The sequence below is a fragment of the Macaca fascicularis genome, chromosome 18 (genome assembly GCF_037993035.2).
Source record: "Macaca fascicularis isolate 582-1 chromosome 18, T2T-MFA8v1.1".
Classification (NCBI taxonomy): domain Eukaryota; kingdom Metazoa; phylum Chordata; class Mammalia; order Primates; family Cercopithecidae; genus Macaca; species Macaca fascicularis.
This window is the reverse complement of record NC_088392.1, coordinates 63,708,284-63,736,213: the sequence shown is the minus strand read 5'-3', so window position 1 is coordinate 63,736,213 and position 27,930 is coordinate 63,708,284. Positions and strand designations below refer to the sequence as shown.

Here is a 27,930-nt window from a genome sequence, read left to right as displayed (position 1 = left end):
GGCGAAACCCCGACTCTACTGAAAGTATAAAAATTAGCTGGGCATGGTGGTGCACACCTGTAATCCCAGCTACTCGGGAGGTTGAGGCAGGAGAATCGCTTGAACCCGAGAGGCAGAGGTTGCAGTGAGCTGAGATCATGTCATTGCACTCCAGCCTGGGCAACAAGAGTGAAACTCTGCCTCAAAAACAAAACAAAACACAACACAAAACAAATTCAGTAGTTCCAAAGCAAATAATCTGCAACAAAAAAGTTCCAAAACACTAACTAGTTTAATAGCAGTTATAACTTTCAAATATATGTTGTACATACTAAACTGTTAAACACTAACATTCATAATTTAATAGGTAACCTGATCGGACATTTATGTAATTCATTTTCAGTAAATGAAAGTTCTGCCATTTCTTCTCCAACACTTTCTAAAGACCTCCTGTCTTAACAGAAGGTAACTATATAACTAAAACCTGTAATATTAGAACCAAAATTAAAAAGTAAGCAAAACCACAGTAGCCAAAAGAAAAAAAAATCCAAAAAGATACATAACAAAACACTAAACCTTGCTCTAAAGGAAAGCAAAGTAATTGTGGCTTAAGCCCTAGATAGAAAAGACCATGCCACTTGTGCTTTATCTTTTGGGACTCGCAGCAATTCCAATCCCAAAGAGCTCAATTACTACCCTTCTTTTACTGTCACTTCTCTCCCTCAGAGGATCCCAACATCCTCTGATCCTGAACATTTCAGGATCAAACCTAAAACCACAGAGAGAATGGAGTCAGCTAACACTACCAAACCACAGTACATTTCATAATTTTCCTTGAAGCCTTATTTATCCATTAAACAAAAAAAATTATGACTTTATGACATCAATTCTGATTGTTTAGGAAGTATATTATTTTCCTTCTTAGGATAATTAAATTATGCTACACTGGCAATGTGTATTATCTCTTGAGATACTAATGAAACTAAGAGAAGTAAACTCAAAAGGTTATCCCAAAATGTGTTCTAAAAATTTGTACTGCAGAGTGAAATAGCATTATAAAATGCGTCTTTTATAACTATTTTCTGCAAACAATGGTATCACACATTACTACAGACTTAAAGGTTATTCTTCATCTTTTACATAAACCATTTTGATGTTAAGACACACTACAAAGCATGATAATACATATGCAAAGACCCTACTTATATCTTAATTACCTAGAATATATTTTTGCAAGTGTTTTGCAAGGGCATATAACAAATACTTACCATCACCACATTATTTCTTCCCATTTTGAGTTTTATATTCTAATAGACATTCTATGAAAACAACACCCTTTATTTTAAACACATGTAAAATCCTCCCAAATTACCATATTTTATATTATTGGAATTCTTTGCTTCAATGAGATGGTTAATACTTAATTTTATCTTAAGTCAGTGGTCAAAAAGAAAAAAAAAATTTTTTTTGAAGAGTAAGTCAAGGATCAAATTTATTGAGTACCTATTAGGTTCAACACCCCAGGCTAGAAGCCATGGTGATATAGAGATGTGATGAGCACTGTCACTGTCTATAGTGACACACAATTAGCTAGACTGAAAAAAATAACTCTTAAATACTTAACTACAAAGAAAACATTGTTTTAATCTGTCAAGAATTCTGAATGATGTAATTTTACAAATATTCTACATATATAGAACGCTGATACATATACACATGTATTTCACATCTTCAGATGCAAACCAATACACTAAAATTTTAGAAAAACTGTATCATTAATCTATGAATTATTTTAAATAATATTGTTTGAAATGACAGCTAACATTTAATGAACACTTATTACGAGCCAGGCACTAAGCTAATAGCTTTACCTGTATTATTTATCTTCCCCAAAGCCCTAGGAAACGAGTAGTATTATTACCAACTTCTTCACAGACAACAACATTTAAGGCTCACAAACATTAAGGATCTTACCCAAAGGCTAAGAAAGGCTCTAAATTAGTTGCATAGCTACTAAAGGGTCCAAAGCATGTGCTCTTAATCACCATGTGTACTTCCTCTCTAAATTGAAATCACACTTTTCCCATGCCACTATCTCCTGTGAAAACAGTTCTGTAGAATACATCTCTATCACTGTAATATAAAAATCTTAAAATACAAGAAATTTCTTCACCCCACCTACCTTTTGTAAGCTTAAGACCATGAAACTCCATAGATAATACCCTCCTCAGGCCTATTTTCACATTCACATTTCATCATTTACTGCTCACATTTTACTACTTGTTCCTTAACCATTTAATCTCAAACTAATCCAATTACAGCTCTTATTTGGAGTTATTTCTAATAATTTATTTGCAAGAATCCCTGTATTGCAACAAACTCAATTAGCTAACTTACTATCTGCTTAAATAGCTGCTTAAAAAGAACAGGATTCTTTACTTACCTAAATTATACACCTGTCCACATCAAGAATTTTTAGTAGTTAATAGGATGTTTAGACATAATATCAAGGATAAAAGAACAAGAGCAAGAAAGAAAATGTAGGATGACTCCCAGCTCAGTAAGGTCACTGCAGCCAAGCACAAATTTAGCTGAGTTTCCCAGCACCCAATGAAAAAATGGAACCATGATTCTAGCTAGTAAAGAGAACAGCTCATTAAGAGATACAAAATCTTTCATAACATTAAAACTTTAGAAAAAAATCTCACAAAAGTTTTAAAAGGTATAAAAAATAGTATCAATAACAATTTTGTTATTGCCATTTGTTTCTTTAGTGACACAGACCATGTTTACACACAGTTATTCACGCTAACCATTTCTTCAAGCTGGTTATTCTCAACTGTGGGCAATTTTGTCCCTCAGGGGACACTGTTATAGCAAGAAGATACCTGTCCAGCTAATCAGTCAACAAACAGGATAAACCAATGAAGACAACAAGATACAGTTCTTCAATTCATAGAACTCAGAGTCCAAAGAAAAATAAACACATTTTTTTAAAAATTATGTAATTATAAGTAGTACTGCTTAAAGGATTTTAAGTATATAGACTACTATACTTAAGTGAATTTGCCTAATAATTTAAAATATAGTGAAGAGGTGCTTTTTATTTTATGTTGTATGCTTTTCATATTTTTTAAATTTTTTTTTGTTTTGAGACGGAGTCTCGCTCTGTCTGGAGTGCAGTGGTACAATCTCGGCTCACTGCAACCTCCACCTCCCAGGTTAAGCAATTCTCCTGCCTCAGCCTCCCGAGAAGCTGAGACTACAGGCACACACTACCACGTCCAGCTAATTTTTGTATTTTTAGTAGAGACGGGGTTTCACTATGTTGGCCAGGTTGGTCTCAAACTCCCGACCTCAGGTGATCCGCCCACCTCAGCGTCCCAAAATGCTGGGATTAGAAGCATGAGCCACCACACCTGGTGAAGATTTTTCAAATTTAACATTAGTTATTTTAATAATCAGAAAAATTTACTGATTACTAAAATCAGAAAAAAAATCAGAAAAATTTAGTAAATTTACTTAATTGGGATTTCCTGTAGCTCCTTTCATCCTGGATGGGGGTTTTAGGTCATGCAGGGGGTAAAGGATCGAGATTGGAGACTGAGATCAACCACATGGACAAGCGATGAATCAAATCTACATAATACAGCCCCAATAAAAATTCTGAACACTGAGGCTAAGGGAAACTCCCCTGGTCAGCAATATACCCTGTGTGTATTATCACACATCTGTGAGAGGAGCACAACATATACTGACTGTTCAAGGAGAGGACAACACAAACTTTGCATTTGTTCTCCACATTTGATCTATCAGTAAATCCACTCTACCTTCAAAACACATGGTAAATATCCCAAAACTGACTACTTCTGATTACCTGCATAGCTATCATACTATTTAAAGCCACCATCATCTCTTACTTAAATACAACAAGAGCCTTTTAACAGGTCTCCCTATTTCACCCTTGCCCAATTACAGCCCATTTTCTATACAGCTGCCAAAGGCATTTTTTCAAAACCATATATTCAGATCATGCTATTCCAGTGCTCAAAACTTTCCAGCAGTGTATCTCCTTCCACAGAATAAACTCTAAAATCCTTATAGACTAAAAGACTTTCAAGGCCTAGCCTTCAACTATCTCTTGGACCTTATTTCTTACGACTTCCCACCTTTACTCACTCAGCTCCAGTTCGACAGGTCTCCTTGCTATACCTCAAACACACCAAGTATGCTCCAGCGCATACTTGCTGTTCCATCTGCCTGTGCCACACTCTTTCGAGGTATCTGCTCACCACCCTAAAATGGCATACATCCTTATTTTTCTTTTTCCCTTTACTTTGCACATTTCTCTTCATAACACATAACATTATCTGACATATTTGTATCTGAATCCTTAAGATAAACGGAGAGCTTTTAACCTTATAACATTTATATTGTTAGGAACTTACTAGCATTTCCCAAAGTGTCTATAAAACTTTATAGTCTTCACTTTGCAGAGTAGTTATCAGACCATATCAATGACCATGCAAGCTGAAATCATGCAAAATGATCTTAATAATCAGTAGGAAAAAAATCATAATTATTCCATGGCCTTTAAAAAATTTAGTCAAAACATTGAAAACTCTATTCCTCATACACAGGAAAACTCATACATAGTAAAATGAGAAAAAATTTAATTCACTGTAATTTTAAACATTAGAAACATTGAGAATTGGCCAGGTGCAGTGGCTCACGCCTGTAATCCTGTACTTTGGGAGGCCAAGGTGGGTGGATCACTTGAGCAGGAGTTCAAGACCAGCCTGGCCAACATAGTGAAACCCCATCTCTACTAAAAATACAAAAATGTGCTGGACATGGTAGCGTGTGCCTGTAATCTCAGCTACTCGGGAAGCTAAGGCAGGAGAATTGAAACACTTGAACCTGGGAAGTGGAGGCTGCAATGAGCCAAGATTGCACCACTGCACTCCAGCCTGGGTGACAGAGGAAGACTCCATCTCAAAAAAAAAGAAACACTGAGAATTAAAGTGTTTTACTTCTTTGTAAAAATCCTATCAAGAATAATTTGAAAAGTAGTTCCCTTCTCCTAATGGTATATATGACAATTTAGAGTAAGTCTCTCTTCCACAGCTTAGCAAATTGTCATACTCCTTTCTAAGTTTGGACTGGCATCCAACATTTTATCCTTTACACTTTCTAAGTTGTGAAATATTTCCAAGAATTTCTTTAATGTGAAATATTTTGCCAGTCTTGCTGCCTCTGGGACATCTTCATCCTTTTCATCACAACTACTTCTCTCATTTGTATCAATGAGTTCTCCTTCATTAAGCACCTGCAGTGCATACCCAGATTCTTTCAAATGGCAGTTACGTCAACATTCCCACAGTCAGCAATTTCTTCAGTAACTCCATTTACATTGAATTTGGATTTCATTTCCAGCATTATCATTTTTCATTTCTTTGTTGCACTTTTATCTATGTTGGCCAAGTCCCTCTTTCAATTATCCAGGTTTGTAAAATCTCATATAGGTTTACTGCTGGGAGCCAAGGAAGCAACACAACAAGCTTTGCTGTATGTGCATAAACTAACTGACAGATGCACAGTGACCAATCACTGACAAAATCTAAAAGTAACATCCATCACTTATCATGACAGGCATCTGTTATTTATGTAGTGATTTGCAGACTGAAGAGACAGCAGCTAAGAATTCATACTTTATACAATTACTCTTAGTTAATGTACCATGGTAACTGAAATTCAAATGGTGGTGTTGGGGGAAAAGGTGTTATTTAACTTAACTGTGGTAACTGATATTCATGTGTATCAGAATCGCATACAGCAAGGCTTGCCTGTTTTTCCATAGGATGTCTGCTTCCTCACCCACAGAATGACAGTAATAGTACCTTACCTACTACCTCAAGGATGTGAGAATTATACAAGACATGCAAAGCATTTTGATAGTTTCGTTTCTGTTAGTGTATGGCACTAACAGGCACTCATTGAATATTAGCTGTTACTTTTGATAAGCAATATGCCAAAGAAGAAAAGAAAAGCTCCATAGTAATATACTCATGTTAACTGAAATCAAATCAGTTTCTTTACTAAAAATCTTCTCAGGCCTTTTAATAGTCTAATAACCATGCTGAACCTTCCAAAGTATTTTACTAGTAATTAGTAAATCTATTAATACCATAACTTAGCAAATGCTGGGTCAAAGTTCTGATATAACTGGGAAAGAATTACATTTTTTCATGAATATTACCATTTCAGAATCCTATCACTAAAACTATTTTAAAAAGTTAAATTCCAGCCAGACGCGGTAGTTCATGCCTATAATCCCAGCACTTTGGGAGGCAGAGGCGGGCAGATCATAAGGTCAGGAGATTGAGACCATCCTGGCTAGCACGGTGAAACTCTGTCTCTACTTAAAAAATACAAAAAAACTAGCTGGGTGTGGTGGTGGGCGCCTGCAGTCCCAGTTACTTGGGAGGCTGAGGCAGGAGAATGGCGTAAACCCGGGAGGCGGAGCTTGCAGTGAGCTGAGATCTGGCCACTGCACCCCAGCCTGGGTGACACAGCGAGACTCCGTCTCAAAAAAAAAAAAAATTTATTTCATCATAAGGAATTATCAACAGATTAACATTAACTTCTTTTATCTGGGTACATTTTAGTGCTGTTTATTTTATAATCAAAATCTAGAAAACTTTATTCCAAATACATTAAATCCTATCTTACAGTCTTAACTTCACTACATTTTGTAACTGAAATCGCGTTAAGCTGGAAATATACCAAATATTTTAACAAACAATTAGCAGAGCAGAGCGCCACTTACTGGCTTTTAGTTATTATTCACAGAATACTTAAAAGAGAAACATGGTACAATTTCATTCTGAGATTGGTAATAAACTTTAATGGACTTACACCACTCTAAGACGAGTATAGCAGCACCTCCACTGAACATTCTAATGGCAAATTATTTTAGAATTACCTTTTAATGCTGAAACACACCATCAGAAAATATCCATGTAAATCAAGGGAAATTCATATAAATTAATACATCCTTAATAAGTAAAATGAACTAAAGAGCAGGTGTTTATTTTCTCAACTTTCTAGCTCTAAACCAAATGTTTGGTTCGTCATTGATTGGCTTCAAACAATAATTCTCAACAATAAAGAACCTCAAACAAACTGTCCAAAAGACATAAAAATAAATAAGCTTAAACAGCTAAATTGAGCAAAGAGATTTAAACTAGCTTCAAACTCAACATTTCCTTTTTATAGGCATGACTGTCACTCACTTTAAACTTATATTTTTATGAACCAGCTAAGAACCTGACAACAATCATTTTACTTTCAAAGGCTAATAGAGCACTCTAGTCAAGAAGGACATAAAGCTTAGTTACCTTGGTTTGGCTGTATATTCATATTTGGTCTGGGACCATAGTTTCCCATTGGCTGCCCTTGACTCATTGTCATCTGATTCTGTACTGGCATGCTCTGTGATGATGGCACAGAATGGTTGTAACCTCCCATGGATCCATGGCTACTTGAAGGCATATTCATGGAACTGTTTGTCATATTGAGTTGATTGGGTCCAGGTCCCTGCATAGGCATATGGTTAGGCCCTTTGAAGAAAAATGATCAGAAGCAAAATACGAAAGTTAAACGGATGGTCCATACAAAAGTACCTGGAAAGAATATATTTTTTGCATTATTATAGTAATACCAAACAATAATTAATCGATAGCAAAGTAAATGGTTTATAGGAAAGACAGCAAATACTGTGAGGTAGTTATTTCCATTTTACAGATCAAGAAATTGATGCTTTTGAAAAGTCAGGAGCACTCTGAAAAAGAAGGGAGGACTAGCTTCTTTATAAAAGAGCAAAACATATCATAAGGTTGGAGTAATTAACTGTGAACATAAATGAATAGACTAACAGATCGATTGACTAGAAGAGAATCTAACAATAGACCCAAATACATAGCTGAGTAAATAATCACAGTAATATTAAGCATTAGTGAGCAATAGAAAACTAATTCAGTAAATGGTATTGTGACAACTGGGGAGCCATCTGGAAAAAACAAGTTGGATCACTATCTCCTTTCTTCCACTAACTAATTCTAGATGAACAGAAAACTTAAAACATTTAAAAAGAAGAAACCATAAAAAAATTTCAAAAAGGAGAATTTTTAAAATAATAATGGAAGGACCTTCTTAAGTATGCCAGAAAACTCAGAGCCATAAAACATTGATAAATTAGACTATATAAAATTTAAAAATTTGCATGACACAAAAAACTCAAAAATAATAAAAAGGTAAATAAGAAAATATTACTTATAGATATATCACAGACCAAATTAATTACTTAATATATGAAGTAAGTGAAAGATCACCACCAATAAAAGTATGGGCAAAGGACATAATGAGGGAACGACTCGTTCACACAAAAACTATAAAAAGGTTCACCAACATTAAAGGATTGATTGCCTCACTTAAAATAAGAAGCCAAATTAAAACTATGAGATCGAACTTTCACCTTTCAGATTCTCAAAAATCAAAAGTTTGATCTAACTATATTATGAATAAAGCAGCACTTTCATCCATTGTTGAAGGAATATAAATCTTACTTATATTTCATGGGGAATCAAGCTTGTGGAATCAAGGTGGGATCAAGCTTAAGGAAATTTGTGATGACAAACAACAATTCAAATAAAGTAGTTGTCTCTCAATATCTGTGGGAGATTGGTTCCAGAACCACCCACAGATTTCAAAATCCATAAATGCTCATGTCCCTGACATAAAATGATGTAGTATTTCCACATAGGCTATGGACATCCTCTCATATACTTTAAACCATCTCTACATTACATGTACTACATAATACAATGTAAATGCTATGTACATAGTTGCTATACTGTATTGTTTAAGGAACAGTGACAAGGAAAAAAGTATGTACATGTTCAGTACAGTCACAATTTGTTTTTCCAAGTATTTTCAATCCACTGTTGGTTAAATCCATGAATGTGAAATTCATAAATGCAGAACTGATGGATATTACTATTTTTACACAAAGCAATTTGGCACTAACTGTCAAATTTTAAAATACATATACCTTTAACCCAGCAATTTCAGTTCCAGAAATTTACGCTATAGATACACAAATTTTTGTGAGCATGTGTATTGACACACACACAAAATACGTATATATGTGCATATATATTTTTACAGGCAAATTCATGGCAGTATAATTCATAATAATAAAAGACCAGAAGCCTATATTTCCATCCCAAATGTTTGAATAAATTAAACTTGTAAAACATAACATGATACAGAGACCAAAAGAATAAGGCATCTATTTACATATGTAATAAAATAATGGTCTCCAAGATATATCTTTGAGAAAGAAAAGATACATAATACTATTTAATGAGTGCTATCATTTGTATTTTTTTAAAAAAAGAATAAGAAGAAAAGGAAATATACATGCCTTATTTTATATAAAGAAAATATCTCTTTTTTTTTGTTTGGTTTTTTTTGTTTTTCTTTTTTGAGACGGAGTCTCGCTCTTGTTGCCCAGGCTGGATAGCAATGGCGTGATCTTGGTTTACTGCAACCTCCACCTCCCGGGTTCAAGCGATTCTCCTGCCTCAGTCTCCCAAGTAGCTGGGATTACAAGTGTGCGCCACCACACCAGCTAATTTTGTATTTTTAGTAGAGATGGGGTTTAACCACATTGGTCAGGCTGGTCTTGAACTCCTGACCTCAAGTGATCCACCCGCCTCAGCCTCCCAAAGCGCTGGGATTACAGGCGTGAGCCACCCCACCATGCCCAGCGAGAGATCTCTTAAGGACAACTAGAAACCAATGCCTCTCTAGAACTATCTGGAGAGGTGGTAACTAGGCATCCTTTGGTACCCTTTGATTTTGGTCCCATAGGCATGTGTTACCCAGTTTTTTAAAAATCAATTAATTTTTTTAGGCTGGGCTCAGTGGCTCATGACTGCAATCCCAACACTTTGAGAGGCCAAAGTGGGTGGATTACCTGAGGTCAGGAATTTGAGACCAGCCTGGCCAACATGGTGAAACTCTGTCTCTGTTAAAAATACAAAAGTTAGTCAGGTGTGGTGTTATGCGCCTGTAATCCCAGTTACTCGGGAGGCTGAGGCTTGAACCCAGGAGGCAGAGGTTGCAGTGAGCCGAGATTGCACCACTGCACCCCAACCTAGGTGAGAAGAGCAAAACTCTGTCTCAAAAAGAAAAAAAAAAAAAATTAATTTTTTTAAAAAGGGAACCTGAGACCGAGTAGCAATCTGACCAAGATCAATGAGCACATAAGTAGATCTAAAACGGAGTCTACATAATGAAATATACATTAAAAACAAAACTGAAATAGGAAACGAGCCAAGATGCAAATTTGTGTGCATAAAAAGTTGGCTAAACGCTATAAGGAACAAATAAAGAAAATGTAAGTTACTGGCCTTCCAATTTCTCCTGCGCTTAACTGTAACTCCATAACTATCGTTAGCGGAAATTATTGTTAGCAGAAATTCTGTTTTGTTTTTTTTTTTATGGAGTCTCACTCTGTCGCCAGGCTAGGGTGCGGTGGCATGATTTCGGCTCACTGCAACCTCTGCCTCCTGGGTTCAAGTGATTCTCCTGCCTCAGCCTCCTGAGTAGCTGGGATTACAGACGCCCAACACCATGCCCAGCTAATTTTTTGTATTTTTAGTAAAGATGGGGTTTCATCACGTTGGCCAGGATGGTCTCAATCTCTTGACCTTGCGATCCGCCTGCCTCAGTCTCCCAAAGTGCCGGGATTACAGGCGTAAGCCACAGCACCTGGCCTGGAGAAATTCTTAACTATTGTTTTGGAAGCTCTACAGTATTCTGAACAACCTAGGTCATAAGCGGTTGATAATAACTAGCTTATAAAAGAATATAACTACTTCAGAAGGCCTTACACAAAACCAAAATGTCATGTTAACCATAATTGTACTGCTGCTCAAACACTTCTTTGGCCTTAGGCTTCAATATTACAGAGAATTTAAGTCAAAATCCTAATTCAAGGTACCATCATAAAAAGTCACAAAACTCCTAACTAGCTAACCTGTACTATCCCTACCTTCCCAGTTCTAAAAACAGTGTGTGCTGGTGAACTAAATGTTGACTTGGCAAGAAGTTTTCTCTTGACTACAATATGACCACAAACTGAAAAGTAGTGATGTCTTTATTCCTACCTCCATACTGGATATGTGCCATCAATGTTGCAAGCCTTAGCAGGAAATAGGAGACCGCCACTGAAACACCACTGCCCTCCTATATGATCAGTCACACCTCAATCTTCTATAAGCCAGGCTACCTTGCCTCTTTTGCTCTGTGCTCTCTTCTGTTTCTTTACTGCACCCATCATCCTTGGCCACAATGCTATCAATCAACACAATCGGCTACAGAAAATGGTATCCTAAAGATGCTAATTACTAATTTTAATAATTGGTCTGTTATTTTATTTCCGTTACTGCTAGTTGTATAATGCCTTCTTTTTATCAATGAAAATAACTTTTGTCTTAGAAAGTAAAAATATTCTGATACCTAATATAGATAATATTCTACCAAAAATTATGGCTATGGGTTGATGCTACTGTTACAAAAATGAAATAGTGTAAAGATACTTTTCTGATTAAAATTTCAAACCAGCAAAAGGTAACTAAATCAGCATCCAATGTCTTAAAGCGTATCAACCTAGTAACCCTAAACTTAAAATTGACAAATAGAAAAGAGAATGGCTCAGTCTATAAATAATGTAAGAAAGTTTACATTATTTTTCAGCCTTTAATTTTTGCTTTAAAATCCATTCCCATATTTATGTTATGCTATAAACATATATATTAAAAAATATAGATTCAGCTTCAATAGTATCAATGAGGAAATAAATACACCAGCACTTCAGAGACTGTTTTGTTTCTTTCTCCATGTGTTTTTCCCAGTGATACTGTTTCTGAGATCAATCAATATTTAAGTAAATAAAAACTCAGGGAAATGTTATATTATCTTTTTTTAACAGACTTTAATTCTTAAGCTATGGTGCAATGTCCTTTTTTTCCAAAAAGCTTCTAAAGCCAACTGTATTGCAGTTTCAGACAGACTAAATTTAGCCAGTTCTGTTCATCAGAGGAATGCTGTGTGTCAGCTACATCAAAGCCCAAGGGCAGCCTGATAAACACTGAATACAGGTCACGTAGCTCTGTAGCTAACAAACTCTAAGAGAGCTTGTACTCGGGGGCATTCAAAGCAGTTTTGTCATCAACAATCTAGTATCCCTTGAGCCCCCATGTCGTTTCAGTTGCTAAGCAACTCTGGTGTTAATGTCTTAGAGGAGAAAAACTTACCAGGCATCTGGCCGTTCATCTGGTTCTGCATGTGTGGTGCAGGAGGACCCCCACCTACCATTCCATCTGAAGGCATGTTGTGAGAGCGTGGAGCGGGGGGAGGGCCGCTCTGATTCATCCCTCCAGGACCCATAGGCATATTCTGTGTGGGTGGCTGAAAGAAGACAGTTTAGTAAAACAAGAGAAACAGACTAATATATTAAAGATGCATAGGATAAAAGAGTTGCTTATGTTACTAAATTGCATAAGAACAAAAACACAAATGCATTTCAAATTCTTCTAATGCATTTTCATGATGAACATAGTTAATAACGCCCAAAACTTTAAAGCATATTTACTTTAAAAAAATCTCAATAGTGAAGATTAAAATGTTAACATTCTATACAAAAAATTCTCATATATTAAGCATTTCTAATGTGTCTATTGTTATTATCTAAATTACGTGAAAAAAATTAAGTGTCCTTTCATTATTGATGCATTGGACATATTTATTATTAATGATGGATTTTACCTAAAAATGTACAGTAACAAAAAATGATGAAAGGACTCTAAGTCCCAAAATGTGCCATACTTTACACTATTTCGGGGTGGAGGATAGTGGCAGCAGAGGAATGTTTTAAAACATGAAGACAACAGTTCAACATTTTTGTGCCGACTCGTGCTATAGATTGGAAACATTACTGATGGCCTCCAAGGGTACAGAGACAGCTGCCTCAAAAGGATGCCCTTGGCAAATTTCCTAATGCAATTTTGAAGAAAACCACTAACTAACCTTCAGAGTTCACAAAAGGGCAAAAGGAAAAACATAGATATTAGGTGGTCTGCCACAACTGGGTCCCTTCTTAGGGATATTTTGGTGGAAAAAGCAAATGGTTAGTTTCTTTCCAAACCCCCATTTTTAATACTGTAGGAGGAGAGGGACGCATTATTCTTTAGGAATCTATTTCTGGCTTCTTTCTGTACTTCGATATTCTAAATGTAATGTCCATTCCTGTAATATCAGCTGTTCTCTTCCTCCTACATTTAAAAATGGGCAGTTACTGTACACCTTTCCATTTTATGAACACAATTCTCTTTGGCACACTTAATAGACATACATTGTTCTTTGGCCAGCACATTAAATACTCAAACCTCCAAACAGTTAATAATCACTAACATTTACAGAAATAAACAAGTCTACTCTAATAGCACACATTTTAAAATCAGAATTTTAATTTCTTCACGACTAAATCCAGATGAATGCTCATTATTTTCTCTTAAATTCTCATATTATTTCTCCAACTTGTATTCTTTAAACACTTGATAACCTTGTTCAGTTTTCACCAAAATAAGAAAAAAATACCAAACACCAATTTCAGACACATTATCTTACTTGTAATCATACTTATTTATCATCCTTCAAACCTGGCTACCTTAACCCTCTTCTGTCTGAAAACAGAAATCCTTCTTCCCATATTCTTGTCCAATTTTTCTTTTAAAAATTCATGTTCTTACTCTTAATAGTGAGGTCATTCTCTTGTAATTCAACTAATAAAACATCATTACTGTTGCCACCGTGCTAGAATAACTTGTATCAAACTAACCCTCTGCTAAATAAAACTCATAAAATCTAGACAAAAAGTAAAAACTGAAGGCACTAAAGAGTGACTTATACAAAGAGGAACAGAAGGGGCTACAACTCTTGAAAGAACGGAAGCATACACAACCAGCTCCACAATTATCTTGGCTTTTTCCTTGAGTTTGCTGAGTAACAGGGAAATGGAGCTCAAGTAGAAAGTGCAGTCCAATCGGACTAAAGAAAAAAAGAGTCAGAATTTTGACTATCAAAGAGCTGGAAACTAAAGAATAAATTTCCAGAGAAAAAGGACCACAAGAGGGCAAACATTCAAGAAAACTAGTTGAAATTGCAGGTAGGAGGCTAAAGAGCTCAGCAGAGATTCCAGCTGCTGCTCACTCCTGTGGAGACAAAGACTGGAGTGTAGGCCCCACCAAGTTAGAGGAGCCTTCATAAATAACTCCAGCTCTCTGTTGAGACTACCAAAGGGCCAGCTACTCCTTAAGACTAAGGTCAAAATTGAAATAGATCAGCCCTAAAAAGTCTTATAACCAACCTTTAATAGATTCAAGGTGACCTCTTAATACTTCACATACCAAAGGAAAACTTAATTCTCTTTGGAGCAAAGTAACACAAACTAGAGCTTCTATAATTGTTCAACCACAATGTCTAACACTCTTAAAAATTGCAAGGCTTTCTAAAAAACAAAAATAAATGACCAACACCCACTATGATAGCTGCAATAACATAAAATTTAAAAGTCCAGAAAAATAACAAGTGTTGTCAAGCATGTATAGAAATTGCAACTCTCATATACGCTGGTAGAAATGTAAAAGCGTACAGTCACTGTGGAAAAGAGTTTGACAGTTCCTCAAGAACTTAAACAAAGAGTTACCATATGATCTACCAACTCCATTCCTGGTACATACTAAAAAGTATTGAAAACACACACTCATGCAAAATTTCTACACAAATGTTCACAGTGGCATTATTCATAACAGTCAAAAACTGGAAAAAACTCAAATGTCCACCTACTGATGAATGGATAACAAAATGTGGCATATGAATACAATGGAATATTATTCAGCCACAAAGAAGAAACACTTACACATGCTACAACATGGATGAACCTTGAAAACACTATGCCAAGTGAAAGAAGATGGACACATAAGGCCACACAAATTTTATGATTCTATTTATAAGAAATGTCTAGACTAGGCAAATTCACAAAGACAAAGTAGATTTGCTGTTGCCAGGGGATGGGCAGAGGGGGAGAATTGAGACTGACTGCCAACAGTTTTCACTTTATTAGGGTAGTGAAAACATTCTGAAATTAGATAGTTATAATGTTTACATAATTGGGAATATACTAAAAACCACTGAATTGTGTACTTTAAAATGGTTAAAATGGTAAATTTTATATAAACTGTATCTCAATTAAAAAAAAGAATGGACACCCAAGAGAAATAACAGAAAATTTAAAAAGACACTTAAGTCATTCAGATTTTGGAGTTCCAGGCCAGACGTGGTGGCTCACGCCTGTAATCCTAGCACTCTGGGAGGCCAAGGTGGGCAGATCACTTGAAGCCAGAAGCTCAAGACCTGCCTGGCCAACATGGTGAAACTCTGTTTCTACTAAAAATACAAAAAAAAAAAAAAAAAAATCAGTCAGGCGTAGTGGCACATGCCTGTAGTCCCTGCGACTTGGGAGGCTGAGAAATGAGAATCACTTGCACCCGGGAGGTGGAGGTTGCTGTGAGCTGAGATCACATCACCACACTCCAGCCTAGGAGACAGAGCAAAACTTTGTCTCAAAAAAAAAAAAAAAAAAAATTATGGAGTTACCAAAGACTTAACATAACTGTGAGTGGTATGTTCAAGAAATAAATAAGGTCAGGCATGGTGGCCCACGCCCGTAATCCCAGCACTTTGGGAGGGTGAGGTGGGCGGATCATGAGGAGGGCAAGGTGGGCGGATCACGAGGTCAGGAGATCGAGACCATCCTGGCTAACATGGTGAAATCCTGTCTCTACTAAAAATACAAGAAATTAGCCAGACGTGGTGGCATGCGCCTGTAGTCCCAGCTACTCAGGAGGCTGAGGCAGGAAAACTGCTAGAATCCGGGAGGTGAATGTTGCAGTGAGCCAAGATTGCACCACAGCACTCCAGCCTGGGCCGCAGAGCGAGACTATGTTTCCATAAATAAACAAGTAAACAAACAAACACAGGACAGATGGAGAATTTCAGCAAAGTCCTGTAATTCTATAAGAAAGTCAAATGACAATTCCAGAACAGGAAAATATAATTACTGAAATTAAGAAATCATTAGGTTAGAAACAGCAAAACAGAGATTTAATGAAGAAATGAATTGAACCTAGATACATCAAAGTATTAAAAACTAAAGTCAGAAAAAATCTTAAAAGCAGTCAGTGAAAATAAGACATATCACCTGGAAGGGAAGAGCAATAAAACTAACAACTCATTTTTCATCAGAAATTACAGAAAATGAAGATAACAAAATGACATCTGTAAAGTGCTAAAACAAAAAAAGAAAACAAGAAAACCAACCAACCAGCCCGGAATTCCACACTAAGAAAAAAATACCTTCTAACATCAAGATGAAATAAAAATAAGTTTACATGAACAAAAGTTAAGAAAACACTTGTTATAAGAGAACAAAATATATCAAGCTAAAAGAAAATGGCCCCGCATGGAAGTACAGAACTAGAGGAGTTAGTTAAGAGGAATGGAAAAGTAAGTATATATGGATAAATATATATTAACATTTAAAATAACAATAACAGTGACTCTACTGGTTTAAACAAATGTAGAAAAATAAAGTATAGGACAAGACACACAAAAGACTAAGCTAGGCCAGGCGAGGTGGGTCATGCCTGTAATCCCAGCACTTTGGAAGGCCGAGGCGGGGGAATCCCCTGAGGCCAGGAGATCGAGACGAACCTGGCCAACATGATGAAACCCAATCTCTAATAAAATTGGAAAAATTAGCAGGCGTGGTGGCGGGCACCTGTAATCCCAGCTAACTCAAGAGGCTGAGGCAGGAGAGTTGCTTGAGCCCAGGAAACAGAGGTTGCAGTGAGCTAAGATCACACCACTGCACTCCAGCCTGGGCAACAGAGCAAGCCTCCATCTAAAAAAAGAAAAAGACAAGTGAGGTAAATGAAATTAAACCACTATAAGCTTCTTGCATTTTTCAACAAGTGTTAAAAATACAAATTTAGACTAGAACCTAATAAACTAATATTTTAATATTTTAATGATGAATATTTTAATCTCTAGGGCAACTACTTAAAAATACACGCACACATGTTAAAGATGTATACTGTAAAATTATGTGTAAAACCAAATAGAAAAAAATAACGCTTGATTAAAGAAAGTCAAGAAAGCAACAAATAGAAAACAAATACCTGCCTTGTCAGACACAAATCCTCGTATATCATGTTCCACATTAAATGTAAATGGACCCATCATTCCAATTAAATATCAAATACATTATATTGGATTTCAAAACACATAACTATATTCTATGTACAACATAACTACTTTAAATTCAAGGGAACAGATACGTTAAAGGAAAAAAATAGAAAAAGATATCATGCAAATACTAATTAAAAGTATGATGATATTGCTATGTTAACATTGAATAGCTGCCTTAAATTATTAGTGATACAGAGAGATGCTTTATTATGATAAAAGTTCAACAGGAATGTTTAACAATCATAAATATGTATACATCTCACAACACAGGTTCAAAAATTTATAAAGCAAAAGTTGACAGAACTAAAAGGAAAAATAGAATAATCCAAAATAACGACTGGAGATTTTAAGATACTTCTCTCAGTAATTTATAGAAGAAAAAAAATCCAATGAATACAAAAAAAATTGACATTACTAGTAACAAATTTGTTTGATCTAATTTGTATGTATAGAATCCAGTAACTGTTCAATACACATTCTTCTTAAGTACTCAAGGAATGTTGACTGAGCTGAATCATATACTGGGACATAAAGCAAGTCAATAAATATCAACAGATTGAAATCATATAAAATGTATTCTCTGAGCACAGTGGAATTAAATTAGAAATCAACAGGCCAGTGCGGTGGCTCACACCTGTAATCCCAGCACTTTGGGAGGCCGAGGCGGGCGGATCACGAGGTCAGAAGATTGAGACTATCCTGGTTAACATGGTGAAACCCTGTCTCTACTAAAAATACAAAAAATTAGCCAGGTGTGGTGGCGGGCGCCTGTAGTCCCAGCTACTCAGGAGGCTGAGGCAGGAGAATGGTGTGAACCCGGGGAGGCGGAGCTTGCAGTGAGCCGAGATAGCCCCACTGCACTCCAGCCTGGGGGACAGAGCGAGACTCCGTCTCCAGAAAAAAAAAAAAAAAAAAAAAGACACCAGTAACAAAATTAATCATAAAATAAGAAATCACAATGGATATTTTAAAAGATTTTTAATTGGTCATGAAAATGTAGTATCAAAATTTGTGAGATGCAGTTTAAGCTATGTTTACAGGACCATTTATAGCTTTAAAATGTCTATTTAAAAAAGGAAAGTTGAAAAATAACACTATCATCCTTTATTTTCAGTAGTTTAAGATGGCAAATCAAACCCAAAGTAGTAAAAAGAAGGAAATAATGTAAACAAGAACAAAACTCAATGAAATAAAAAGCATTAGGAGAAAATTAAGCTAAAAGTTGGCTGTTTGAGAATATTAATAATCAATGACCCTTGGCAGAAATAATCAAGAAAACAGAAATTCCAATTTCAGAAAAATTAAAAGGGGGGGCATTAGTACATATGCTATAGATAGTAAAAGGTAAATAAGGGGATATTAATATAGGCAGTAAAAGGAAAATAAGGAGATATTAACAACTTTATGACAATGTATTTAATAATTTAGGTAAAATGGACAACTTCTTTGAAAAACATAACTTATAGAAACTGGCACAGGAAATAGAAAACTGGAACAATCCTCTATCTGTTAGAGAAACTGGATCCATCATTTAAAATCTTCCCTGAAGAAATCTCCTGACTCAGACAGCTTCAATAGGAAATTATTCTAAACCATTAAGAATAAATAATACCTCACACTATTTTCTTCCAGAAAACAAAAAGAATGGGATCAGTTCCCAATTCTTTATGAAGCTGCCAAAACCTGACAAGGACACGAAGAAAATGACAGGCCAAAACATCTCTCATGAATACAGACACAAAAATGTTAGACAAAAATTTTAGTAAATCAAATCCAGACTTATGAAAAAGATAATACATTATAACCAATGAAATGTATTACAGGAACGTAAGCTGATTTAACTTTTGAAAATTAATCAATGTAATTCACCAAATCATCAAAGTAAAATCCATAAAACCATCTCAACAGATAAAGAATTTAATGAAATTCAGTATCTACTCACAATAAAATCTTTCAGAAACTAAGAATAAAAGCATTCTTAATCTAATAAAACTAACTTACAAAAATTTGTACAGCCAACGTCATCTTACTAATGAAATATTGGATTCTTTCCCCTTGAATTCAGGCATAAGACAAGAATATACATCACCGTTTCTATTGAACAAAATAAATAAACCAACACAAATCCATGGTATAAAGAATAAAAGAAAGGAGAAAACAAAGTAAAAAGAAATAATGATTTATAAAGAAGACTTACAATTGTCATTATTTGCTGATGACATAATTAAGTGCATAGAAAACCCGAGAGAACCTATAATAAACCATTAGAATAAGTGAATATAATAATTAAGGTCAATACATAAATTATATTTCTTCTTTTTTTTTTTTTTTGAGACGGAGTCTCGCTCTGCCGCCCAGGCTGGAGTGCAGTGGCCGGATCTCAGCTCACTGCAAGCTCCGCCTCCCGGGTTCACGCCATTCTCCTGCCTCAGCCTCCGGAGTAGCTGGGACTACAGGCGCCCGCCACTGCGCCCGGCTAGTTTTTTTTTGTTTTTTTTTTTGTATTTTTTAGTAGAGACGGGGTTTCACCATGTTAGCCAGGATGGTCTCGATCTCCTGACCTCGTGATCCGCCCATCTCGGCCTCCCAAAGTGCTGGGATTACAGGCTTGAGCCACCGTGCCCGGCCCATAAATTATATTTCTATATATTTCAAAAAAGCAATTAGAAAGTGAAATTTAAAAACCAATAGCATAACTGCATCCAAGAAAACCCAAAACACTAGGAATAAATCTAACAAGAGATGTGCAATACCTCTACACTGAAATATTGTTGAGAGAAAGAGTTCACAAAATGGAAGGATAGGCCATCTTTGTTGACTGGAAGATTTATTAATAATACTGTAGAGGATAATCAGTTTCCCTGATGCTGACCTCAAAATTCCATGCAATCCCAATAAAAATTCCACAAACTTTTTGCAGACTCACAAGCCGATTCTAAATTTTGCATGAAAATGCAAAGGACCCAGAATGGCCAAGAAAATCTTGAGGAAGAACACTAGAATATACATACATTTATCATAAGCTACAATAAATAAGACATAATTAGTACAACGACAAACAGACCAACAGAACAGAGAATTAAGAAGCAACCCACATATATAGTCACAACAAAACAACTTACATCTAATGGTTAAAGAATGATCTTTCCAATAAATGGTGCTGGATCAACTATCACATGGACAAAAATGAACCTTGAGTCCTATCTCACATTATATACAAATTTAATTTGCAATGGGTCATGAATAAACAAACTTATACAACAAAATATACATGTATCTTCATATCATCATGACTATGACATAGGAAAATATTTCTCAAACAGGATACAGAATTATCTCTTCAAAATATTGATAAATTGGACTTCATTTAAATTAGAAACTATTCATCAGACACCACTGAGAATAAAAAGACACAATTTTCAAACTGGGAGATACCTGCAATATATATAGCCAACAAAAGACTTGTTCCAGAATATATAAAGAACGCCTACAAATCCATATATATGTGTATATATATGACTATTTTAAAATTTTAAGCCCATTTTTAAATTGAGTTCAGTCTACATACACAGAACTCAATTTAAAAATGGGCAGAAAAAGGATATTTGGAAAACCTTTTGGGGATAAACACTGTTACCTTGATTATAGTGGTGATTACATGGATTTGTCAAAAACTCATCTAACTATATACTTAAAATGAATGGATTCTATTGTATGTGAATTATACCTCATATCACTTTTTCCCTGAGCACCAGAATTATAAAGTCCCCACTGTCTGCTCCAACATTTTCAGATATTCTTCCTTCATAATACTTACTACAGCTATAATTTCAAATGTGTAATGATTTAAGGTCTGTCTTCCCCGTTACAGGTTTAAGTTCTGTAAGGACTGCGCCCATGATTATATTTGCTTATTACTGGAGCCCCCAATCATCTAGTAGCAAATAGAGGAACTCAGTAAGTATTTGTTGAATGAAAAGAGATTGTGCAATAAGAACACCTCAAGATTTAAATTAGGAGGCAGTATCATTCTGCCAACTTTCATGTGTTTTAATTATCAAAATTGCCTACTCCACCTTCACATCTCCACTTGGAATTCTATCAGACACGAAATCTCTGATACTTCCCCTCACCCTCAAGTCGCCTTATCCATATTCTCAGTGATGGTAATTCCATCTTTCCAGTTGCCCTTCTGAAAACCATGGAGTCATCCCTAACGTCTAAGGGACACTCTTTCGGTTCCCTAGTATTTTTGCAAGCTACTTTCGCTGATTTTAATATAGTTCTGGAAATCTGCGTGCGCACGCGCGCGCACACACACACACACACACACACACTTCTGTTCTTCACAGTAAGATATATCTAATCTCTTTACCTATCTGGACTCAATTAGTCTTCTGAATTTTATATATACTGTCCAGCAAACAGTGAACGTCATTTTTTTTCCCTAAGATACTTGAAAAAGAAGGTAGGCAATGATGTTGGTAAAACACTCCCTATAATATCAATTCAGAAAAATGTGCCCCCATAGACAAATTTTCTATGAAATACAGGAATACTGCCTTTGTGGAACTTTCCACAATCCTTAATGGCAGAAGTAATCACATCTTCTGCTGTTTCAAATGTACTCTGAACACAAAGTATTTCTAAAATAGCACGTTATACTGTAGAATAACTATTGAGTTGTCTTTCAATTATATAATTTTTTGGTATATAAAAAGTTTTGTTATACATTCTTAAAGGAATCAATTATCTTTCTCTATAGTTTTCTCTTTTGCTTTTATTCTCAACACAGTCTTCCTCACTTCAATATCAGAGAGATACAGATGTCTTAATTTGCACTAAAACTCACAAAAATAAACACTTCTGAGACATTTCACTCATAGTCTTGCTTCCTGTTTTTAATATCAAAATGTTTTAACTAGACACCTTTAATTGTGCAGCACCATGCTAGGTACCACTGAAAGAAAAACACTTGGACACCAAGCTATGGCAGGTGGAGGAAAGGGGAGAACTCTGAGATGACCACCAAGCTTCTGACTAAGAGAACTATGTGTTTATAATACTACTTGAGACAGAAAATATGAAAATACTGGCTGTGAACTTTTTCCCCCTTTTTATAGCAGGGAAAAACAGAGGGGAAACTGAGGAGAAATGAGTTTTGTCCATATTGTTTTGAGAGGCCTGTGGAATGTCCAAATGGATATGTATATTGGAAGCTGGATTCATGGCTCATACTCATAAAAAAGATCTATATTTGGTAACCATCAATGTTTAGATGGAACATCTGAAGTCAAGAATATAGGAAACCATGAGTATGGATAAAATCTCCCAGGAAGAGTGCATATAATGAGAAAATGTTCAATAATGGAATAGCAACATTTAATGCACATGGTAAAAATGATGAGCTGAGCAGCCAGAAAGAGAAAAAGATAACTATCATGGACACTAAAGAATAAGTTTCAAAGGAGAAAATAGTCAGTATTATCATGCTTACCAAAAAGACCAGTGGTCCCCAACCTTTTTGGCACCAGGGACTGATTTTGTAGAAGGCAATTTTTCCACTGATGGTGGCCGGGTGGTGGGAGGGGCGGCGAGGGATGATTTCAGGATAAAACTGCTCCACCTCAGATCATCAGGCATTAGATTATCATAAGGAGCACGTAACTTAGATCCCTTGCATGCACAGTTCACAACAGGGTTCACCTTCCTGAGAATCTAACGCTGCCACTGATCTAACAGGAGGCAGAGCTCAGACGGTAATGCTCTCTCACCTACCGCTAACCTCCTGCTTTGCGGCCCAGTTCCTAATAGGCCACAGACTCATATGAGGCCATGACCTAGGGTTTGGGGACCCCTGAAATAAGACAACATTACCCTGTTTATCGAACACTTAAAACATTATTAAAATATCAAAATTTAAGAAAAGTTATTTCCATAACTTTAAATGAGAATATAGATGCTTTTTTTTTTTTTTACTGTAATTAAAAAAACAAGGTACAGAACAGTGTACATGGCAAGGTTCTACTTGTGTAGAAAAGAGCAAGGTATGTATTTATATTGGCTTTTACTGCATAAAAAGCAGGTAGAAGACAGAGGTTGACAGTAGGTTTTTGCATGGCTTTTTGTAGTCCTTGGTGTTCTAACCATAGCAAAGTTACCTATGGTAAAAATTTAGTAAATGTTACAAATGTAATATAACCTGCTAATCTTCAAAATGTTCCACAGCTCTAAGCATGTGTTCCTTCACCTTACTTGAATCACACCTGTAAAAAGGAAACTCTATAAGACCAAATTTTAGTCAGAGAAGTACCTTAACAGATGCTCTGCCAGGACAGCTGCTGAACCTGAAGACTAATATTATCACTTTTACTAAAGCGTGTGGAAGAAACAGCTAATCACACGCTACCCAAGGGCTCTGCTCAGAACGTCAAATATGATGTTACCAAAAAAAATGCAACTTAATTTCAAACAATATATAAAATATAAGACTACATAACTTCAACCAACTTTTATTAACAGGTCAGACTTTTATTCTTTGTACAGATATCTTTGTAAAAATACTTACAAAAATTTTAAGTATATATTTAAATAAATTTAAAATTCAAGAAGTGTATTTGGCTAAACTGGGGATATTTCAAACTCAGTACTCATAATGAATTAAGTAAAAACAAGATAAGGAATTCCAATCAGCTTTCAGCCTTCTTTTAAAATCAAGACATGCTTTTATGTACTCAACTTAGTGGATGGCATCACCATCAGTCAAGTCTCCAAACACTCTCTTCTACTCTTTATATCTACTCAGTAACTGAATCCTGTTAGTTCTACTTCAAATACTCCAGAACCTAATGCCCCTTTCCATCGATATCCTCCAATGTGTACCTATATCTTTATCATCATCATCACCAATATTCACTGAGTACCTTTACATGCTGGACACCATGAACTGTTTTACTGCATTCTAATAAAATATATAATAGGTATTATCTTTCTTATATTGTAAAAATGATTCATGTTAAACAATATCAAGTGAAGCTGACACCACAGAAACAGGAATTACATTTTTCTGAAATCCTCAAAATGTCACTGGATACTCCCTTTGAAAGGCAGAGAAATTTAAGGTTCTTTATACCTAACTGTACATTAGAATTACCTAAGAAGCTTTTGAAATACTGTGACAGGTCTGCCACAAAGACCTACCAAAGGAAAAAAAAAAAAAAGAAAGAAATACTGTGACAGGGCCCTCAGCCCAGATCGATTAAGTTACTGGAAGTTTTTAAAAGTTTTCCATATAATTCTAATGTGTAGCGAAGGCTGAGAAACACTAGACTATATGATTATCTAGGTTCTTTCTAGCTTAAAAATGTTTGATTATACAGAAATACTTTCAGACTGTGTGCCTTAAAATGAACTACCACAATAAAAAGAACTATTTTCTCCCCAAGTTTTTCTCAAAGAAAAATTAATGAATAAAAACTTTTCTTGATTGAAATTGTTCTCTCATAATTCTTTGCTAAACAAATGGTGCCTACCACTTTGTATATGCTAATATTAGATAATAAAAAATAAATTAACAATAACTAACATGAAATCAAAACTTAGAAATGCCATCTCTTCAAAGTATGTTTGAGAAGGAAAAATCTGCATACACAAAAAAATAGCCACACTTTCTATTGGTAAAACTGTTCCTAGGTGGGGGCAGGGATGAGGACTGAAAAATGACCTATTGGGTACAGTGTTCCTTGCTGGGGGTAATGGGTGCACTAAAAGCTCAGACTTCACCACTACACAAGAAATTCACGTAACAAAACTGCACCTGTACCCACAAACCTATAAAAATAAATTTAAAATGGTTCCTAATTATGAAAAGAATTATGTCAATAGTTTGTTGTTTCAGAAATTAAACACCAACTCTGAGAACCAACATTTAAATGATGCCTGCAAGGTTTGCCAAGAATAGAGTAATAGAGGCCCTATCTATCTACACTAAATGGAGCCAAAGCAGTGCTCATTTTGAATTGTCAGCTTTTTATAAATTCTATGTCTATTTCTCTGCCATCTTGGCTGTTAAGTAACACTGCATGTATATATGTCTGTTTATAGAACAACTTCTCCCATTTTTGCTATTTGCTGCCTCCTGGCTTAAAATTAAGAAAATAAGTCGGTTAAAATGTGTGTAAGGTGAAGAGTAAGTTTGTTATAAAGTTATAATGCTTTGTCATCAAGAAAAAAGACACAAGGCTGAAACTAAGAAGCGAAATGCCTAAGTGTTAGTGCACTGGCATTAGAAGTTATTTTCCTCCTTTTATTCTCAGTGTTTAGATTCTTGACTTTTAGATTCTAGCTAGTGCTCGATCTTGGCCAGTTCCAGACACATGAAATAGAACTATAAATAAATAATTCTTCTCTTTAGAGGACATGAGAAAAAACTGAAAGATAAACTTACATATAATTATGAACACATTTCTAATTACCACCCTATTCAACTGAAATGAAGTGAAAAACCCCATTCTAGAAAACTTAAGTAAAATCATCCTAAAACATAACAGTTCTTTTTCAGACTCAAATATCTCAAACTATAGTTAGTAATACCCCATCAGCAAAGAGCAAAAAATATTTTTAAAACGCCAGAGCAGATCTAAAAAAGAACTTATAGAAATTCTAGAAATAGAAAAATATATATGAGGAACTCAAGGGATAGGTATAACAGATTAGGCCCAGTGAAAAATGAACTGGAAAACTGGTCAGAAAAAAATATACCTAGAATGATAAATGGTTGGAAAAGTCTAGAGGGATTAAGAAACATAAGGATACAGTTACAAGGTCTAGTCTAAGTTTAACTGGAGTCTTATGGAAGAATTATTTGCTTGAAGAGATAATGACTGAAAACTTCCAAAACCGATGAAAGACATGAACCTACAGATTTCAGAAATCTCAACAGACACAAAGCAGGATAATTAAAAAGAAATCTTCCAATATCTAACTACAGTGTGAGAAAAAGAAAATTTAATTAAAAAAAAGAAACTCACAGCTAAACATAACTAAAACTGCTAAAAATCGTAGACAAAGCAAAACTCTTAAATGCAGTCAAATAAATAATTACCTTCAAAATATCAACAATTACATTGATAGCTGAATTTTCAATAGATACAAGACAGAAAACAATGCAAGGATAAATGTAATGTGCCAATAGTAAACAACAACTAACCTAGTATCTGTCCTTGGAAAATATCTTCTAAGAATCATAGTGAGCCAGGTGTGGTGGCTCATGCCTATAATCCCAGAACTTTGGGAGGCCAAGGCAGGAGAATCACTCGAGGCCAGGAGTTTAAGACTAGCCCGGGCAATATAATAAGATCCCATTTCTCCAAAAAATACAAAAATTAGTCATACATGACGGTATATGTCTGTGGTCCTAGCTTCTCAGGAGGCTATGGCAGGAAGACTTCTTGAGTCCAGAAGTTCGAAGCTGCAGTGAGCTATGACCATGCCACTACACTCCAGCCTGGGTGACAGAGCGAAACACTGTCTCCAGAGGAAAAAAAAAAAAAGACTGATGATGAAATAAAGGCATTTTCAGACCCAAACCAAACCACAACAAAAATACTGAAGGTATGTCTCACCAGCAAAGCAGTGCTAAAGGAAATACTAAAGTATGTTCTTTAGGAGGTGGAAAAAAAAGTGATTTAAGCTAGAAGGTCATAAATGAAGAGAGGAACAGAAAGCATCAGAAATGGTAAGTAACTATGTGAATGAATCTAATGAATACTGATTTCAAAAAAAAAACAGTAATAACAACCACTTGTGGGTAAACATACAGACACTTAAAATACATGACAACAACAATGAAAAGGTCATTGAGGGAAGGAACAGAAATGAAGTATCTGATGGTCCTTTGGGATGTATGTTATAATCTATACAGTAACCAATAAAATACCACCAAATATGTAAGATTTCCCAACTATAAAGAAAAAAAAAGGAATAATAAAAAAAAAAATTAATTATTGGCCGGGCACAGTGTCTCACACCTGCAGTCCCAGCACTTTGATAGCTAGACTGAGTTTAAAAAAAAAAATCTACATCCTACTCATAATATTGTATCTCTAACACAAGAAAACAGAAAGGAGAATACCATGGAAACACCAAAGAAAGCTTATTTAGCTATGCTAGTATCAGACAAAGTAGACTTTAAAAGCATTACTAGAGATAACAAGGGATAATTCATAATGATGTTACAGGTGGGGCGCAGCACTTTGGGAGGCCGAGGCAGGCGGATTATGAGGTCAGGAGACCAAGACCATCCTGGCTAACATGGTGAAACCCCTTCTCTATTAAAAATACAAAAAATTAGCCAGGTGTGGTGGCGGGTGACTGTAGTCCCAGCTACTCAAGAGGCTGAGGCAGGAGAATGGCGTGAACCCAAGAGGCAGAGCTTGCAGTGAGCAGAGATCACGCCACTGCACTCCAGCCTGGGCAACAGAGCGAGACTCCGTCTCAAAAAAAAAAAAAAAA

At 35.6% G+C, this 27,930-nt stretch overlaps 1 protein-coding gene across 6 annotated transcripts in view; it reads right to left on the bottom strand.

The window, feature by feature from the left end:
* The window catches only part of SS18 (SS18 subunit of BAF chromatin remodeling complex), a 72,251-nt gene that overhangs the window by 25,335 nt on the left and 18,986 nt on the right, over window positions 1–27,930 (bottom strand). For all 6 annotated transcript variants that reach the window (XM_065533975.1, XM_074022695.1, XM_015439777.3 and 3 more), the window contains exons 4-5: window positions 12,366–12,519; window positions 7,380–7,601 (exon numbers count right to left, since the gene is read on the bottom strand). In XM_065533975.1, coding sequence (XP_065390047.1) covers window positions 7,380–7,601; window positions 12,366–12,519 — 376 coding nt within the window. The remainder of the gene's footprint in view (window positions 1–7,379; window positions 7,602–12,365; window positions 12,520–27,930) is intronic.